Source organism: Sinocyclocheilus grahami, unplaced genomic scaffold (assembly GCF_001515645.1).
Source record: "Sinocyclocheilus grahami isolate Dianchi unplaced genomic scaffold, SAMN03320097.WGS_v1.1 scaffold5.1, whole genome shotgun sequence".
NCBI lineage: Eukaryota > Metazoa > Chordata > Actinopteri > Cypriniformes > Cyprinidae > Sinocyclocheilus > Sinocyclocheilus grahami.
The window spans coordinates 4,060,828-4,080,667 of NW_015505184.1; the positions used below are offsets into that span (position 1 = coordinate 4,060,828).

Consider the following 19,840-nt stretch of genomic DNA (forward strand, 5'->3'; position numbering starts at 1 on the left):
TTTTGGCCAGCTACATGGAGCTTAAATTCAAGATGCTGTCTGTCACTATAAAACCATGAGATGGCCAGTGAATCAAACTTTCTTTTCTTTCTCATAATGTTTGAACAGTTGTTTTATGAAGGAAGATTGGTTTGGGAATACAATTACAAGGATTTAAGAAGCATGATCTTTATTGATTTTTGGGATCAAATATGTTCTACTTTACCTGAACTTTACCTGAAAAGTTTTTAAAAGGCAAATGTACCATTTCATTACATTTTTACTTTATTTTGTCAAAATCCCATCACATTCACCCTCAAAACCCCCAAACCATATTTCATATAGATTCAAATAGTAAACTTATAAATACCTATGCATATAAATAAATATCTTTTCAAGAAACATTGGTCATGTCCTGACAGAAGCAAGATATTATTTTTAAAAATATACTTCTTTTGTGAAAACTTTTTGTCAACATTTTCAGATATTAAAGAAAAACAGGCTATTTTTAAATAATTCCTTATTACACAAGCTTTTGTGCTTTTCAGCTTTGTAGCTTCATAATACATGTCATTATTGTACATACAAACAAATTGCAGTGTGCATTTTCTCCCTGCAAAACTAAATGTGTGGTAGAATAAATTTACAAGCAACTGGACTTTCCTTTTATTAACTTAATAAAAATGTGACATTATACATTTTGTATACTTTCTATGTTTAATAGGAAAAAAAATAGTTTCTATGAGTGAAAAACAAAAGTTCCTTAATAGCAAAAGACCTTCTACAATAACCTAGATAAATGATAAACCTACATCGACTCTAAACCGCTCAGTACTTCACGGTTCACTTGTTCTTTCTCTCGGTGTGTCGGGTGGGATGCAGCGCCAGTGCAGTGATGGAGAGATTGTGTGTGTTATACTGACATCCAGCGGTAACTACTACATCAGTGGACGGTGTTTACGTCCATATTAGGCTCGACAATCAGGAATATCGTTTTAATATGTGCTTGACATTTGCCTCTATCTCCATGTCGTTATCTAGAACACCAAATTCAGTTCAGCTGAAAAACGGATAGCTTTTGAAAAACAAATACCGGAAAATAATAGACAAGAAAAACTCAAACAGCTAACTTCCTGCCACACTCAATATGGCAGGCTTCTGCAGCCACACCTTCGGTATCAACGAGACGTAGTGACGTTAATGGCAAAAGAAACCAAAACTGGCTGAATGACATGTAAACTCAAGCGATGGAAGAAGCAACAGATATGATTTCCCTCTTTTATTGTCAAATTACTTGACGCTGAGTGCATGAGCGGTGCTCGAGCGGTTAAAGAGGATGTCGCGCGTCACAGCTGATCTGGAGTATCAAACACTTCTCGAGGTATGTTTACTGTCAACACTAGAGAGGCTGCTGTGGTTTACCAGACTGTAATTGTTCATGAGCTAATAAGCTAATTACCGGTACTTCAGTATTAAGGATGACATACTGAACTAGATATTTTAGTATAGCTGTCAGGTCGGAAATCATTATAAACTCCCTTATATGCAATATTGTTTCTCCTTTCAGAGTCTTCTCTCATTTTGTTTACTTTGTTTTGGCAGTGGTGATTAATACCAGGTTACCACACTTTTGTTGTGAACACAATAGCTGTCGTAACTATGGTGTATAGCTCACCATGGTAAATTTGTCTTGTTGAAGTTGTGGTGCATCAGGATCATCTTGTTTACTGATGACTATCTTCATATTTTCTCAATAGTGTAATTACTGTTACCCCAATGAGGTGCTTGATGACATCAAAGACGTGTCGGCAGATTTCCCACACCTGCAGCTATATGTGGACTATTATAGTAAGTTTATGTTGAAAGTACTCCAGGGGTCTGGCCACAGATGTTTGTGAACCTGTGTAGTTTAAGCAGTAGTTAAATGGATTAGTGTGTGGCAGTTATTTCACTGTATGGGAATTAATAATCGGGGCTAGTTGTCACATTAGGAAGTTGTCACAAGGCTGTCGTAATAACTAGGTCCAATCAAACTTTTAATATAAAACTCAAACAAAATTTAAAATTGAACACAACAAAACCACAAGGGCACACACAGTACATGCAGACAAAAGTCAAAAGACAATTTTAACCAAATTTCGTTCATGTCAGATCAGGGCAAGTTATCACATGAGTTAATGTTATAAATTGAAACAATTAATTTCAACTTTTTTGTTTCCCAAAACATTCGTTTTATGTTACTTCTATATGTTACTGTAAGAACAGCAAACATGGAACATGAAATTCCATGAATAATGGAATAATAATTGCTGTTTATATTTTGCTGAACGGCTCTACATACCCCACAATTGGTTTCTTTTCCCCTAAACTAGGCCTATGTTCAATACCATTTTTGTTACCAAGTCATAATGCTTCTTTCAGAATTCTTTGATGAATAGAAAGTTTAAAAGAATCATTTCATTTAAATAGATTATTTGACTACTTATACAATGAATACAATTATAAATGTCTCTACTGTCATTTGAGCAGTTTAATGGGTCCTTGCTGATTAAATATTTTATTTATTAATATTTAATTCATTAATTCATTCATGTGTTTAGTTATTTATCTGGCTCCAAAGTCCAAACTTTTGAACGGTAATGTAGTTATCGTTACGGTTTTAGTTTTTTTGGTATGAATGGGCCTTGTTTGTGCCTATACTGGAATAGACTTACACTGTACACTGATGAATATTCATGGGTGTACGGACTGTGACAAGTCCCTGTCTCCTATATAATCCATAAAAATTCTTTCAAAACAAGTGTATAACTGCTATGTAGACTTTTTGCTTACTGTGCACATTTTCTTGCATGTGTATTTCCTGCGTTTGGTTCTCTTCTCTTTCTACAGTCTATCCCAATAATGATAAAAAGAAGTTGGTTTATTTGGGTGGCACCGTTCCTGTAACATATGAAGGTATCTTGATTTCAGTAGCTTTACTGTAACCTATAATTAATCCCTTCCAGAGTCTGTAATTGCTTTCCAACAACTGAAACTCATTAAATGTGTATAATGTGATTACAAAGGTGCTACGTACAACATTCCAGTTTGCATCTGGATCCATGAGACCCATCCCAAAAACCCACCCAGGTGTTTTGTCTGCCCTTCACCCTCCATGATCATCAATGCTAAAAGCAGCAATGTTGATGCCAATGGACGCGTTCTTCTCCACTGTCTCAGCAACTGGAAGATTGTAAGTCAGTTCTATAGTTATTGCACATTTACTTATTTAAAGTGAATCATTTTTATATTTCACTCTGGATTTAAATGTTGGATTTCCAGGGCTGGTCAAACTTGTCGATAGTTTTGGAAGAGATGATTGCCGCCTTTCAACGTGAAACTCCTCTTTTTGCCACCTATCCAGTCCGAACCCCTCCAATACATTCTCAAGCAAAACACCTGACAGCTGAACTGGTAGTTCAACCGAATCCTGTTTCGTCCTATGGCAGGTCAGTGCTTGTTTGAGTTTCAGTCATTCTTATCAAAAGCATTTGACACTAGTCTCTCAGTTTAGCCCCTTTTTAATGATCAGTGGATACTTATGTAATCTTCAGTCTTCCTTTTTGTTTGTTTGTGCTGCAGCTGGCCTCATACAGGCAGCAGTTCAGTGCAAAAAATGTCAACAGCTCAACATGGAGCATCCATCTCTTCTGTGCCTCAGCATCCCAGCAACAGTAAACATTGATTTTCTGCTGAATAGTAGTCTTGCATGAATTGTTCACTAGATTTTCAGTTTATGAAAAAATATTTTGTACTCTCTATATACCAATTTTAGTGTCACTGAGATACTATTATAATTTTTTTAATATGTTGAATTAGTTTTTATTTTTATGTTGTCCATTGCTATTTTACAAAGATTTAGTAAGCTTGTTGTTGTTGTTTTTTTTCATTTTATTTATTTATTTTAATGTCAATGACATTTTTTTTTTAATTCCATTTTATTTTATTTTCAGTTATTTTAGCACATCAAGTTGAACTTAATAAAAATGAGAAATGTTGCCTTGGCAACTAAGTGAAATATATATAATATGAATATTAAGTTGTTTTTTTATATTTTAAAATTATTTTTATATTTTGTTTTATCTCAGTTAACGTTTATTTTATTTTAATTAACGAAAAATGTTATTCGCAGTAAGTAGAAGGCGTTTTTGTGCCAAATGATCACCACAGCTGAGTGTGTCAGAGCATGTGTGAATCTATATCTTGGAAGCAGAAAGCATGCCGATCTAATACAATGTTTAAATTTATTGGTTTAATGCCATAAATTGTTTCAGCCTTTCATTTTCTATTCCTGGCTAACCATAAGGTATCTTTCCCTAGGAAAGAGTACAAAGTCCCAGAATAATCTGAATCAAGCCAGTGAAACCGAGATGAGCGGGGTAAGGAGATCATACACGCAAGAGCTGCTGGATTTCGGGATCACATTTGGTCCACAAGCTTTGGAGGCTAACCACCAAACAAACCCATTTATTTCTCCTGCCTCAGGTAATATGTTTTTGTTTTTTTTTTATTATTCAGCTGTAATATTTTAAAGCAGCCTTCTTAATTTTTTATATTAATTAAGGATTATCTCTGCTTCAGCTCCCACCAGCAATGCTTCTAATGTTGATGACATAGACGACCTGTTCAAAAGCCTTCAATTACAAAGAGTTGTCAACATGTACCAGTTGAGCAACAGGGAGAGAGGTAAATAACACATCATTTAGCAGTGTTTTTAAAGACTTCATGAAGTGAGTATAAAATTGGGGTTTTAATAAAATTAACTTCTTGCCAGTGTTTGCATTTATAATTTTTCCATAAATGAGCCTTTCTCTAAACTAAAAAATACCATTTATCTACAGATTTTTGTTCAATCAATTAATCTGTACAATGGAAATGTCCTTTTCTATAACAAGGGTTCAAGAGTTTAAAATCACTTTTTCAGCAGCCTTGGTTCAGAAGTCTTTTTTCCAAAAAAAAAAAAAGTCTTCATTAAAGAGTAAACCATGAATCCAACCCCAAACAGCTACCAGGTGAATCACAACATTAGAAACTTTGAAAGCTGGACAAAAAGACAAAGGTACAATGCTGTGTACTTGACAACTTTAATGAGAGGAAGAACTACTATTCAATTTGCAATGCTTCGTGGGAGTTTGGGAGGGGGGCGCTAAAGAGTTCCTTTAGCATGATTTGCTTGTTGCATTTGTCTGATTGGGGGATATTTATTTGTAGAATCACAGGTCAGGTAGTTTCACACTGGAAATTCTATTTTTTACCATGATTATTTAAAAATTAAGTTAAAAATTAAATAATGCCATTTGATGGCTTCAACAAAATATACTTTCAAATAACAACCTCGAAGCTCAACATAGGTCTTTCTTTAACAGTTTATAAGGCACAGTTAAAAATCAATTCCCCTATGGAGAAAATTAATAGGATTTTACTTAACGAACTCAACTGTTGCACTCGAAAGCACTACAAAGTAGCAAATCAAGCAACTTAAATATGTTTGACACAAATCCTGTTGTAGTTGGAAATACATTAACACTGGAATCATCAAGCAGTTTCAGTGGATCTTTAAAAAATATATTAATGAGCTTGACATCCAGTTGCTGGATGTACTTTTCATTATCTGAATTTAAAAACATATGTATTAAACATATGTTCAGCATAACATGCAAGTGATTATACAGTTTTTCCAGTTTGTACTGGGGCCTCTTACACACCGTTGTGTAAAACAATGCAGATGTTACACTGAACTAAAACAGACTTGAATTTTTTCATAAAGATGTTCATCATGCTGGAGGAGCGTGGCAGGATTGTGGTGGTGGAGTTCATTCAGGCTTAGTGGATGACCGTCACAAGGTGGTGGTGAGCAGGCTTCCTGTGGGCGTCTCTCCCAGCAAGATGAAGAACAAGCTCACTCTCTTCTTCCAGCGGAGGCAGAACGCAGGCGGAGAGGTTCTGGATGTCAGGTACCCTGCAGCACAGCCAGACCAGGCCTGGGTGCTCTTCAGACACCAGAGAGGTACTATGGGACATCACTGATAAACTCCACTAAAGAAAAATGTACTATTTCGATGAAAGGTTTACTGTTCACTTTTTAATTTTTCCAGACGCAGAGCATGTTCTGAGGCATCCTGACAGGGTGATTACCATTAATGAGCAGCAATTTCCTATTCAGCTGAAGAGCTTTGAAGACATGGAGGTAAGAGGAGGCCAAATCAGGATAGCTCTTCACCGTTTTTTTAATCACTCATTTTGTACAGGATTGCACTACACAAAGAACCTACTACTGTCAGATCCCAGGTGGTGTCCAAGGTGAGAAAGCTGAAATGTTTAGGAGCATCTTGAGTCTGGAAGGGTGCAGTTTCAGCTCCACAGATGTCCTAGAAGCAGTGCAGTCATGCCGAGACCTCTCCTCTGCCCTGAAATATCTCTGCCATGATTGCCCTATATGCCAGGAGCAAGTATCTTTCAACAGGGTGAGAATAAATCAATTGTGTTCTTGGCCTAACAATATGAAACCTTATGTAGCTCAAATTATTATGCATTATATGGTTTTATTGTTAATTGATGATAATAATTAACACACTACTGTTCTAAAGTTTGAGGTCAGTAAGATTCTCTTAATTAAATTAATATATTTTAAATGAAACTAATACTTTTATTCAGCAGGGGATTCATTCATTTGATCAAAACAGTAAGAGTAAAGATATTTGTAATGTAAAATTACGATTACAATGAAATTGTAAAAAATTATAACATTTTCTACAAAATAAAATATTAAGCAGCATAACTGTTTTCAACATTGAAAATAAAGATGTTTCTTGAGCACCAAATCGGCACATTATAATGATTTCTGGAGGATCGTGTGACACTGAAGACTGGAGTAATGGCTGCTTAAAATCTGGCTTTGCCATCACAGGAGTAAATTACATATTAAAATATATTAAAATAGAAAGCAGATGTTTTAAACTGTAGAAATATTTAACAGTAATAATTTCATTTTTACTGTATTTTTAATAGAATATATGCAGCTTTAGTTCTCATAAGTGACTTATTTTAAAAATCGTATTGATTATTATAATATTTAATTATTAGAATATAATTTAACTAACTTTTTAGGACTTGTTGTTGTATTTCACTGGGCCATTTTATTTTGTATTTTATATAAAACTCTTTATATCTCTCTCTCTCTCTCTCTCTCTCTCTCTCTCTCTCTCTCTCTCTCTCTCTCAGTGTTTTGGTACTGTTGCTATTTCGAAATGTGCTTCTAGCGAGGCAAACAGTAGCAATCAATGGGACTTCTGTAGCTACATGTTAGCAGTGCACCTAGCACTGCATTTAAATCTGTTTACGATGTGAATTATGTTTCGTATTTATGAATAAATGCATTGGGGTCTTAAGACATTAGCCATCCTTGTTGTTGAGCCCTGATATTAGTTATATCATATTATTTTACACATATGGATAATACACAGTAGGCTATCTTTCATTCCTAAATGTAGTATCTGCCTCTCTTTTCTTTTTTCAGATGGTCACCATGACACACTGCTCTTGCACATTCTGTGAGAGCTGTTTTAAGAAGTACTTCTCCTCTGTCATTAAAGAGAAGAATATAGTACATGCTGTGTGTCCCCTCTGTAATCTTCCTGATGTACAAAGAGGCCGCAGGGAGGAGTCTATGGAGTACTTCAGTTTACTCGACACACAGGTGTGGAGCTCCAAACATGTTTTTTTGGACCATATGAAATTGAATATAGAATATTAATAACTGTAAATCATTTTGTATCTGTAGATCAGGTATTATTTGGACCCCCAGATCCATGAGCTGTTCCAGAGGAAGCTCAGAGACCAGGCACTGCAGGAAATGGCTAACTTCCGTTGGTGTGCACATGTAAGTTCTGTTATTCGTAGATATTTTATACAGTATACAATGATAGCGATTTATGTCTGTTTATATTTTTGTAAAGTTGTCCTTGTTTTTTAGTGTTGCTTTGGGCTCCTTCATGAAGCAGACAGGCTGAGAATGGATTGCCCCAGCTGTGGGAAAAGCACATGCTTTCAGTGTAAAAGGCCGGTAGGTTTTGCCTTTACAATCTACATCATATGCCTTAGTCTTACAACATAAGTGTGATGTTTTTATGTCATATAAAGTTCTGTGATGTAAGCTATATACTTTGCAGGTATTGAAAACTCAATATTATGTATAAATATTAACTTAGCAATTAATGAAAACCAATATTTACACTACCGTTCAAAAGTTTGAGGCCAATACGTAAACTTTTGATTAAAAGTGATAGTAAAGACATTTATTTACTGTTTTCAACTTTGAGAATAATAAGAAATGTTTCTTGATTGTAATAGTATTTTACAATATTACTATTCTTATTGTGTTTTTGATTAAATAAATGCAGCCTTGTTCTTTTAAAAATGTTTTTAAAAAAAGTTTCCCAATATTACTGTGCTTTTGAATGGCGGTGCATATATAAATACATGTTACTAAAATCTATAACATTTTTATATAAATGTTATAGTTTCTGGGACATATTAAACAGACATTCTAGAAATAAAATGTAGAATTTGGGTCTTTGAAAATCTTGGCCAGACAAGTAAACACCTGAACTAAACAATCCTTACTGTTGAACCCCTGCATTGTGCTGGTGCTTGTAATCTCATATTGATGGAATCTCAGATTGTTGATCTGGGTGTTTGTTGTCTAGTGGGCTCCACAGCATGAAGGAATCTCATGCGAGAAGTTCAAAGAGTGGGAGCAACTCAACAGCCCCGAGTACCAAAACTCAAGGCTGGAGCAGCTTCTCAGCAGGAACAAAATAGGTCAAACCAAAACTCTCACTGAAGGTTCTTGGTTCAAAGTGTCTTTTTGGAACTTTCCCAGGTTGTAACGTTCTCCTTGCTCCTTTCAGACTGTCCAAAATGCAAATTTCGCTTCTTCCTGGCCAGAGGAGGCTGTTTGCATTTCAAATGCACTCAGTGCCAGCATGAATTCTGCGGAGGCTGCAGTCATCCATTTAAACAAGGCTCTGTAAGTTTAGTTCTCTCAGCAGTCGTCATTATAGTTACCACAGAGCTCTGTATCATTAATGAGCATATGTTGTCCTTGCAGGCCTGTAGTTTTTCTACCGAGTGCGGAGCTAAGGGGTTACACGCTCATCACCCTCGAAACTGCCTATATCATCTGAGAGACTGGAATGTCCCGAGACTACGGACCGTGCTGCAGGTGACAGACGTCTTTACTGTGGTCTAGCATAAACAGGAAGCCACCATTATACCCTGCCACCGTTAAACTGGCTAAACTACTTTTATTTATGTTTTCAGCACTATGGGGTATCACATCCCCTCATGTTCAGCCCCAAAAATACAGCGGGGAGACACTCTAAAGGTACATCTTTTGTTTTGACATGTGAATATTGTATGTTCAGATCAATGATGCACCAAAATGTTGGCAGCTGAAAATTTTTTGGTTCGGCTGAAATAGATTTAATTAGCGTTTCTCCGACGGCGTTTTTGATTGTGTTCAGTTTTGGTGTTTCAGTAACAAAAATAATTTTGGTGCATCACTAGTTTAGATGTGTCACAGTACAGTTGAAATACAGTACATGTTTATGTGTCCCTTGTAGGTATTTGTGGTGTAATGGAGTTCCAAGAATCAGGAGCTGTGAAGGAGGAGCCATGTGGACGACCAGCTCTCCCAGATTACAGTGGTTACTGCACGTAAGGAATGCTTATTCTTAATCATTCACTGAATTATGTTCTTCCATAAGTACTACAAACTCAAGAGATGTTATGCTCACTTTTAGGGTACATTATAAAGAGTGTCTGGTGGAGCTAATAAACAACAACGCACTAGACCCTGTGGTACTGCTAGATGGTGTAGAGTTGAGGGCAGAAATGGACCGCTGGAAAGTGCCAGTCCCAGACAAGCAACCTTTAGAACCAGATCAACGGTACGAGGACAGACTTCGGCAGGTTAGTCTGTAAAAGTAAAGCATCATTTGAGCACTGTATTGTTAAACTGTCAAATCATGTTATTTGAGATGATAAAAGTGATTTCAATCCGAACATAAACCATATCTTGTGTTTTGTGTAAATGTAAGTTTTATAGAGCGGTCTACACAATAATTTGGGGGGTGGTGGTTAACCATATTTATTAATATTTTAAATATTCTACCTAGCAGTATTTCTTTTAAAATCAATTCAGTCATACATACAATGCATATAGGTTAACACTGTGACATTGAAATTATGTGTATGACGATTAAGTCTCAAATAAAGTGTCTCAACTTTCTCAAATAAAGTGTTGTATCCTCCCTTCTCTCCTTTAAAAACTTCTTAAAAACACATTTTTCTTTGAATATAACTTCAGTTGTCGGTCTGTAAATTGTACCTTATGTACATGGTTATCTAAATCCTCTCTGTATCTCTAACCTAACTTTGTAAGCACCCTATACAGTGGGTACGGAAAGTATTCAGACCCCCTTAAATTTTTCACTCTTTGTTATATTGCAGCCATTTGCTAAAATCATTATTCATTAATCAAGTTATTTTTTTTTTTCCTCATTAATGTACACACAGCACCCCATATTGACAGAAAAACACAGAATTGTTGACATTTTTGCAGATTTATTAAAAAAGAAAAACTGAAATATCACATGGTCCTAAGTATTCAGACCCTTTGCTGTGACGCAGCTCTTGGTATGTGTACTGTGCTTTCATGTAGATGTTTATTTGGGTTTGTTCCTTAAACCTGATGTTGTAAAGCGAAGCAAAAGGTGCTATATAAATAAAAATTATTTTTTTATTATTATTATTATTATTATTATTATTATTATTATCCTCTCAGATCCTAAAACAGAAGGTTAGCCTGACCAGCGGTACAGCTCATGGATTGACGGCAGCTGCTCCTCCCACACCATCCCCCTCTTCTCCTCCTGCGGCTGGAGCTCCATGGTTCTCCATTTTAAGCCGGGCTGTTCCTGAGGACTCCCAGCAACTACTGCTGCTGACTGATTGAAGAGCATATCAGAGCACATGGACTTAATATGCAACTCTGCTGTCATTGTTAACATTAACATAGTGACAACTCTGGATTCAGACAAATTGTTTTTCGATACATTATTATGAAAACAGAACATCTTTCTTACCTCTACACAATTTTAATGTAATGCCAGAGGGAAATTATGCTTAAGAATGAGCAGAGCAACCAGCAATGATGCGGGAATTTTATCCATTCTTACAATATGAGCACTGAAGTTTCTGTATCATACTTAGTATATTTACAACACATAAGCTTTCTTCAGTTAAGGCTTGTGGCTTTCAAAACTACTCAAGTTCTCTAATTGTTGGCAGTGAGGATCTACTTGTACTCGCTCTAACTGTTTTATATTAATGGTGTATTAAATCAGCTTTATACAGTATATGCATTATACTGGGCACAAGTTTGCACTTTTGTCCCTTATAAAATGGGTATTATTAGCATGATCCATAAGAGGTGTGAGAGGTTATGTGTTGCTGATATGGTTATTTTACTGTGTGAATAACTGTGAATATAAAACATTTATTTTCTCACGGTCTCATTTTTTCTGTTTACAAACTAGCATGGCAATTAACACCTGTCTCTGTGTGTGTGTGTGTGTGTGTGTGTGAGAGAGGGGTTATGTGTTGCTGATATGGTTATTTTACTGTGTGAATAACTGAATATAAAACATTTATTTTCTCACAGTCTAATTTTGTTCTGTTTACAAAATAGTATGGCAATTAACACCTGCCAATTTGTGTGTATGTATGTGTGTATTTTCAGCCGCCTGCAGTATTTGTGCTTTTGTTTTGTGTTCCAAGAGAGCTGCCATTAGGACTGTTCACTTTTTTGATATCTCCGCAAGGCGTTCCAGACAGCCATACTTAGGCTCTTTGTGCAGGTTGAATCGTTATGCCAGTATAGGTGGGAGGTGTATTATAAACGAGTCATTGATTCATTTACTGATTACGGAATTTAGTGCTGCAAATAGCGACTTTTTCCCAAAAATCAACTTCTTGGTCTGGACAAACCGTATCTGGTTTCAGAGACTCATCTGTACTGCCATACGAGCATGTTTTATAAACCAAGTGATAATTTCACATGTCTTAATCACGCCATTTGTCTTTATCCAATTTGTATGGTGATTTTGTCACACTTACAGAATTATAATTTAGGATTTTAGTTCAGAGCAGCTTGGAAGGAACAGCTGGTTAATTGGGAATTTGGTTGCATTAAAACAGGGGTGCCAAACTCCGTTCCTGGAGTGCCACAGCCCTGCAGAGTTTAGTTTCAACTCTAAACACACCTGATCCAGGTAATCAGGAGCCAGTTGCATAAACTTAGCCACCATACTGTCCCTGCGTCCCTATGTGCATACTATCCAGCTTATCTGCCCTGAATAGTATTGAAAATTACTAATATCACACAGAATTTTGGATGGATAGTAGGCCTATGCACATTGGGACTTAGACGGTGTCTTAAGAACTAGTTTGACCAACTAGCAGTTGCCAAGGGATAATCAGTCTTACGTTTCCAATAAAATGAAGACCAATCTACCTTTTCATAACTGAATTTTAAAAGTCATGACCAGTCTTGAAGAAAAAAATTAGATGACTAACTTTTTAAGACTAGTCTAAACAGTTTATGCAACTGGCCCCAGGTCCTTCAGGCTTATTTGAAAACTAGATGGGTATCTGCAGGGCTACGGCCCTCCAGGAACTGAGTTTGACAGCCCTGTATTAAAATATAGAAGTATATGTGAGCAAAAGAGAGAAGCAAACTAACGTCGACACTATGGTGTTACGTAACGTAATGATACCATAAATATGCTAATTAAATAAATTTATTTATAAGTACCGAGCAGGCTTCGGTTACTTTCTATTGAAAAAAGTTGCCATCATTTGAAACTATTTTCTGAGGCAGAGCAAAAATAGACAAATAATGTCTCATAGGCAAGTTATTGATTATTAACTCCTTGTTTATTGAACTCGTGTATAAAATATACAACATTACTAGTAAAATTCTTTAAATACATTTTAATGACAATGAACATTGATTTTAAGTAGCTCAACGTGGGAAAATATCATTTGTAATTTACCGTTTGCACATAGCTTTAAACATAACTATAATGCATTTTTCAACAACATCGTGAGACAGAAATCATTTACACAACATAAAGATTAAACATTGATGCATTATTTCAAATGTACTAATGTACCATACTTCAATAGCACAGAAGCTTGTATTCAAAACCAGGTTTATTTGATAGGGTTTACAGGTGCATCGTCTCTTACAGCTGAAAAAACCTCAATCTCTTTAACGATTCTTTCTCCAATGATGTTGTTATTAGCTGCCAAAACTCTTCTAGACATCAGATCCATCGGGCCACCTGAGGACATTTTTGGAAAAGTTGATATGCAAGAATTTAATACACAAAAGTCATATTCAAATTCATTAAAACAAAGTAATTTCTTAAATAAAATACATAATTTAAATAAATAATTAATAATAATTTATGCATCTAGCAGACGCTTTTATCCAAAGCGACTTACAGTGCATTCAGGCTATACATTTTTTACCAGTATGTAATACATATTTACAAATACATATTTTGGAAAATCAAGCCACTGACAAAATTTGAGAAATTTTGAGTGTTGAAACTGAAATTGTTAAATTTTCATTTGAAATAAATCTGAAATAAAACAAAATATAAATATTACACGAAGAAACTTATAAATGTTGCCTTTGCAACTAACTGACAAAATAAGTTTAGAGTGAAGTACTAAAATGACTGAAATAAAAACTAATGAAAGCTAAATAGGAAAAAATATATAAAAATGACAGATGCACATAATATTACTAAAACCTAAACTAATATTAAAACTCAAATATACAGTGCATACGGAAAGTATTCACAGTGCTTCACTTTTTCCACATTTTGTTATGTTATAGCCTTATTCCAAAATTGATTAAATTAATTATTTTCCTCAAAATTCTACAAACAATACCCCATAATGACAACGTGAAAAAAAAAATGAAACAATCACATGTACATAAGTATTCACAGTTTTGACACTCAAAATTGAGTTCAGGTGCATCCGGTTTCCACTGATCATCCTTGAGATGTTTCTACAACTTGACTGGAGTCCACCTGTAGTAAATTCAGTTGATTGGACATGATTTGGAAAGGCACACACCTGTCTATATAAGGTCCCACAGTTAACAGTGCATGTCAGAGCGCAAACCAAGCCATGAAGTCCAAGGAATTATCTGTAGACCTCCTAGACAGGATTGAATCACAGATCTGGGGAAGGGTACAGAAAAATGTCTGCAGCATGGAAGGTTCACAGAAGCATGTATTCTCTGTTACTCTTAATGGAAGAAGTTTGAAACAACCAGGACTCTTCCTAGAGCTGACCTCCTGGCCAAACTGAGCAATTGATGGAGTATGGCCTTGTCTAGACTGGTGACCAAGATTCTGATGGTCACTCTAGTTGAGCGCCATGATCATATATGCAGATGGGAGAAACCTAGAGAAGGACAAACATCACTGCAAAACTCCACCGATCTGGGCTTTAAGAGGAGAAGAATGGTAGATAATTGCCAAATGATGATGATCAAAGCTTGTCGCATCATACCCAAAAAAACTTGAGGCTGTAATTGGTGAAAAGGTGCTTCAACAATGTATTGAACAATACTTATGTACATGTGATTTTTCTTTACATTTTTAACATTTGCAAAGATTTTAAACTTTTTTTTTTTTACGTTGTTTGTAGAATTGAGGAATAATGAATTTAATCCATCTTGGAATAAGGCTGTAACATAACAAAAAGTGAAGTGCTGTATAAAAACTAACATTAAAATAACACTCCTTAAAATGATGTAACAACTTAAGGAGCTGTCTTTACCCTCAACATCCATGAGAATCCTAGAGCTGACCTCCTGGCCAAACTGAGCAATTGATGGAGTATGGCCTTGTCTAGACTGGTGACCAAGATTCTGATGGTCACTCTAGTTGAGCGCCATGATCATATATGCAGATGGGAGAAACCTAGAGAAGGACAAACATCACTGCAAAACTCCACCGATCTGGGCTTTAAGAGGAGAAGAATGGTAGATAATTGCCAAATGATGATGATCAAAGCTTGTCGCATCATACCCAAAAAAACTTGAGGCTGTAATTGGTGAAAAGGTGCTTCAACAATGTATTGAACAATACTTATGTACATGTGATTTTTCTTTACATTTTTAACATTTGCAAAGATTTTAAACTTTTTTTTTTTTACGTTGTTTGTAGAATTGAGGAATAATGAATTTAATCCATCTTGGAATAAGGCTGTAACATAACAAAAAGTGAAGTGCTGTATAAAAACTAACATTAAAATAACACTCCTTAAAATGATGTAACAACTTAAGGAGCTGTCTTTACCCTCAACATCCATGAGAACTCCTCCTGCCTCTGAGACTATGACTGCAGCAGCTGCCACATCCCAACAGTGGATCCCAATCTCATAATAGGCCTCGACACAACCAGATGCTACCAAGCACATGTTGATGGCAGCAGATCCAACGCCACGTATCCTTTCAAAGAAAAATGAATTAATAGTCAAGAGATATCTGTTGACACACATTACAGTATAATGGTAGAGTACATAGTATTCGATAATATTACTTTTAAGGGCCAATCTGTTCCAGTGAGGCTGTGTGTGAAAGCAACCTGGCACATACCCATGAACTGGCAGGCATAAGATTTTCCTCATGCTAGAGAAAATCTTATCAACGGCATCAGGGTCTCTATTAGAGCCAAACTCTGTAGCGATGATTGACTGGTTAATCTCTGTTAACGATGTGGAAACAATTATTAACAATTAAAGAGAATTACAATGATTGCCAACAAGCAAGCACGGAATGCAACTGGATCAACATACTCAGAAGAACGGTTACCTTTTTGGTCCGACACTTGCACCGGCTGTCCATTGCAAAATGCACCCTTCCCTTTTTGAGCCGTGTACATCTTGTCTTCTATGCAGCTATAAACCACACCAAACTCTAACTGCAACAGAAGAATGATGAGTCTGTCAGATGTTCTTCCCACTGGATGAACTTCCAACCTTCCAAAGGCATGATAAATGAGCAAGAAAACAAAGTGGGAGCAGAGCAGCAGTTTCCGGTTTCATCTCACCAAGCAAAGATCTATTACCAGTGCTGTCACTTTGTTATTCTAAAATTAAAGAGCGTGCATCTGAAAGCAAATGATGCTTACCATTTTGTTGACAGCAAAGCCAATGGATATAGCAACAAATGGATATCTGTACAAAGAAAATCATATTTATTGCTAGAAATGCTAGAAAAGTGAAAAGCCTCAAAATATCAAAATGAAACAGGTAACTGATCAGTTATACCATGTCTCACTAAGGGTAAGTCATTTAACATTCCTCACATTATATGCCAGAGGAGTCCATAAAAATTTAAACCACATTAAAAATATAGGGTTTAAATTCCAATTTAAACCTAAAAAATAAACTGTAAACTTAAAAAATAAAAAGTTTTAGGGAAAAAAAAACTATAAAAATAAAGTTAATATTGACTCAATTAACTATATTTCACTAAAATTGTCAAGCTGATAAAATAATTTGTAATTAAAAATATTACATTATTCTCAATGTAACTGTTTTTTTTTTGTTCCAATTAATTGTTTAATTTCATTTAAAATTAACTTTTATTTAATTTCACTAGTGGTCTGAGACATTTGTATTCCAGTGTATCAGTGAATTATTATTATTATTTTTTTTTTTTTTAATTACCCATGCACAAAGTTAGTGGTCCCATCCACAGGGTCAACGATCCATGTTGGGTTTTCAGTCAAAACACAAGGTTCTCCTGCAGCCACTGACTCCTCACCAATGAAACTGAAACAAACCGGAGCAGTGCTGGTCTATTCTCTTTACTTCACATCCAATATGCTCTACATATGAAATTATACTGAGTGTATAAGATTTAAAACGCTTCTGACCCTGTGTTAGTATGAAGGACAAAATACCTGTGTTCAGGAAACTTCTCATTCACTGACGTAATAATAAGTTGCTCCACATTCTGGTCTGTTTTAGTGACCAGGTCGACAGAAGAGCTTTTGCACATGATCTTCAGGTCATTCTGCAAAGCATCCTTTACAATCTAACAATAGAGATAAAAAAAGATTTTAGTAAAAATGACCACAAATTACAAAAGCTATTGGAAAAAAAAAAGAATGATGTTATCTCACCTCTCCTGCTTTCCTGGCCAGTGTCACAGCATGGTCCATGGCATCCTGCCAAAGGTCAGGCATTGTGCCTTTATGTAAGGACCCTCTTTCTGATCAGACAAAAACATATTACTGTCATCAATTTCAGACTGCAGCTACAGGAAAGCTGTAACAGGTTGCACTTGATAAAAGCGGTGTCTAAAACCTTATTTTATTTGAGGAGGCAGTTTATGTTTCTGATTAATTCCATATTTTTACCACTTTGCTGGCCGTCCCTTAATCTCTGCACACACTCCTTATATAGTGTTCTTCCTATAAATAGGCCTCCAACTGCATCTCTGACTTTAGAGAACTCCTACCCTAACAAAAACTTATAATGGCAACTACAGTTTCAACCAAAATAGCAGTATAACCTGAATGATATTATTATCTAATAATTATTATATTATCGGTTTCATTTAAGTTCCTTTTTAACAGTGATGGCTAGTATAAAAGTTCTTTGTTGTCATTTCCATCATCTTACTGTCTTGCTCAGGCTAATTTTACAGTTAGCTTTTTTGTATCCTAATTACACACAATTACAAAAAAAAATATTTTGCATAATTTTACATATTTAACATTTTATTACAGATTAAGGTACATTTTAGGGGAACTCCTCATTTTTGTACAGATCAATATAAAGCATTTTTACACAATAGCCTAAATGGTGTACACTTAATTCACTCTATGTTTAGACTGTAGTTTGAAAATGAAATGTAATCATATTTTATTTTACATTTTCGTATTTTAAAACTGAAAATCTATATAGATAAACGGCATTTTGAAGATTAATAAATGATAGGTAAAACGTTTAAAAGACCATATTAATTTGATCTTTATGTAACAAAAAAAAATGCATATGTAATTGTAATATGTTAGCTTTTCATCACCTGAAACATGAAATTGTATGAAGTCTGAACATCCTATTTCATGGAAATGTACTCGAGAGTAATGGGTTTAAAATAACGTTAAATCAGCTGGCAACAGGAAACCCAGTCATATCTGACGGTACTTAAGTATTTGAGGTAATTTTATAGTCCATGATACGTGTTCATCGCAAATAATTATATGACTATATGTACAATGATATTTATGACAGATGAATTCCAGCTAACGTAATCTTTAGTGAAGATACCGTACAAATCCATATTCTTTTCATTAATTGACCATTTATAGTAACATAAAAAATTGATGCAAACAAAGCATTATGATCAATGCACATATATACTGACATTTTAAACGTTCAAATTTGACAAAAAATAAGAACCCAAAATTCTTACCAATAACCGGCGAAATGAAGTCAAGCTGTCAGATTGTTGTGTTTCCGGGTTCTTGGAGGACCAAACGAGATTAACCCTAAAATGTCTGGTTATTTTCAGAAAACAATGAATTATCCCACTGCCCCTTTTTAAATGGATTATATATACTTTATACATGCCAGTGTTCTGTTTAGCACCTACAGGCTAATATTATTTTTCTAAAATTATGTTGCGCATGCGTAGTATGTACTTTCAGCATCCCATTATCAAAATAAACGTACATCAATCCTCGGTTGTTGTTTTTTTTTTTTACAGATTAGTCTTAATAAATAAAACCAAGTAAGATGAAACATGAAGGTCTTACTTTTTATTGTTGTATTACTTGTATTGGAATGGATGTCTTCCTAAACTAAAAGAAAAAGGATGAATACAATGTGATCTTGTTGTACCCAACCTTTATTGAAGCACTCAAACAAAACATTTACAGTCGTTTACACATCTGTGAAAAGTCACCCAAAACTCCCTAAAATTGCATTGCCTCAATAACTTACAATGAGTTAGCCTATACAGCAGGATTTCATGTAAACCTCTGGATAGAAAGCCTTGAGAAAACCTCGGGTTATATCTGGATTGCATTAAGAAATGCTCCCTTCAGGCATGGTGTTATTGCTGGTTGTGAGATGTCTGTCCTTTGAAACACAACCTGTACTAAGGCTGCTATATCCAACCTTTCACATATGGCTTTGAGAAGTTAACACTTTCATAAAATTTATTCAATTTGACTATAAAATGTCAAATCCTAAATTAAAAAAAATCCTTAAAAATCCTAAAAAAAAGAAAGAAAAAAAGTTCTTTACTTTGCAAAATTAATACCACTTTAAAAATTCACATTGACTTCAAAAGTGTTAGGGGTCCAAAACACCCTCTAGTGTTGTAGAAAAAGTAAAAGAAACCCTAAAAACTATATTTCAGCCACCTGTATATTTTATGAAACCATTGTTTTGAAGAGATCTGCAGCATTTCCTAAAGTCGATCACAAAAACAACATCTATTCTGGCAGGCCCCATAAAACCACAGTGTAACAACATTACAATGAAAAAACCATATATATTCCACAGTGAAACCATTCAGGAGCCAGGATTGGGTTTCCTTCAAAAGATCAAGCAAGTTTTCAATTTCTTAACCAACTACTCTGCATCAAGGGTGAAAGCTACATTGTGTTGTAATAAAAACCATGACAACATTAATAGTAAATACAAACAA

At 35.1% G+C, this 19,840-nt stretch overlaps 2 protein-coding genes across 3 annotated transcripts; one reads left to right on the top strand and one right to left on the bottom strand.

Moving 5' to 3' along the window:
* The first annotated feature begins 1,058 nt into the window (after window positions 1-1,058).
* Window positions 1,059-11,594, top strand: LOC107584711 (uncharacterized). Of its 2 annotated transcripts, none has more exons than XM_016271431.1 (21): window positions 1,059-1,360; window positions 1,737-1,827; window positions 2,869-2,934; window positions 3,045-3,211; window positions 3,301-3,467; window positions 3,601-3,692; window positions 4,339-4,503; window positions 4,600-4,704; window positions 5,786-6,025; window positions 6,114-6,145; window positions 6,267-6,482; window positions 7,535-7,714; window positions 7,799-7,897; window positions 7,991-8,080; window positions 8,724-8,838; window positions 8,928-9,046; window positions 9,128-9,241; window positions 9,340-9,403; window positions 9,642-9,735; window positions 9,822-9,990; window positions 10,865-11,594. In XM_016271431.1, the coding sequence occupies exons 1-21, from the start codon at window positions 1,316-1,318 to the stop codon at window positions 11,033-11,035; spliced, it is 2,601 nt and encodes an 866-aa protein (XP_016126917.1). In that variant the 5' UTR covers window positions 1,059-1,315; the 3' UTR covers window positions 11,036-11,594. The 2 variants fall into 2 exon arrangements, with proteins under 2 accessions (XP_016126917.1, XP_016126907.1); XM_016271421.1 differs by having other exon boundaries at window positions 1,060-1,360; window positions 6,114-6,205; window positions 6,300-6,482.
* Window positions 11,595-13,035: 1,441 nt separating this feature from the next.
* LOC107586492 (inositol monophosphatase 1-like) lies at window positions 13,036-18,754 on the bottom strand. The gene is made up of 9 exons (XM_016273879.1): window positions 18,599-18,754; window positions 17,301-17,389; window positions 17,079-17,212; window positions 16,843-16,947; window positions 16,302-16,347; window positions 15,983-16,091; window positions 15,767-15,875; window positions 15,468-15,619; window positions 13,036-13,427 (listed from the first exon to the last, which is right to left on the bottom strand). Exons 2-9 carry the CDS (start codon window positions 17,361-17,363, stop codon window positions 13,297-13,299), a joined length of 849 nt encoding a protein of 282 aa, XP_016129365.1. The 5' UTR covers window positions 17,364-17,389; window positions 18,599-18,754; the 3' UTR covers window positions 13,036-13,296.
* Window positions 18,755-19,840: the final 1,086 nt, after the last annotated feature.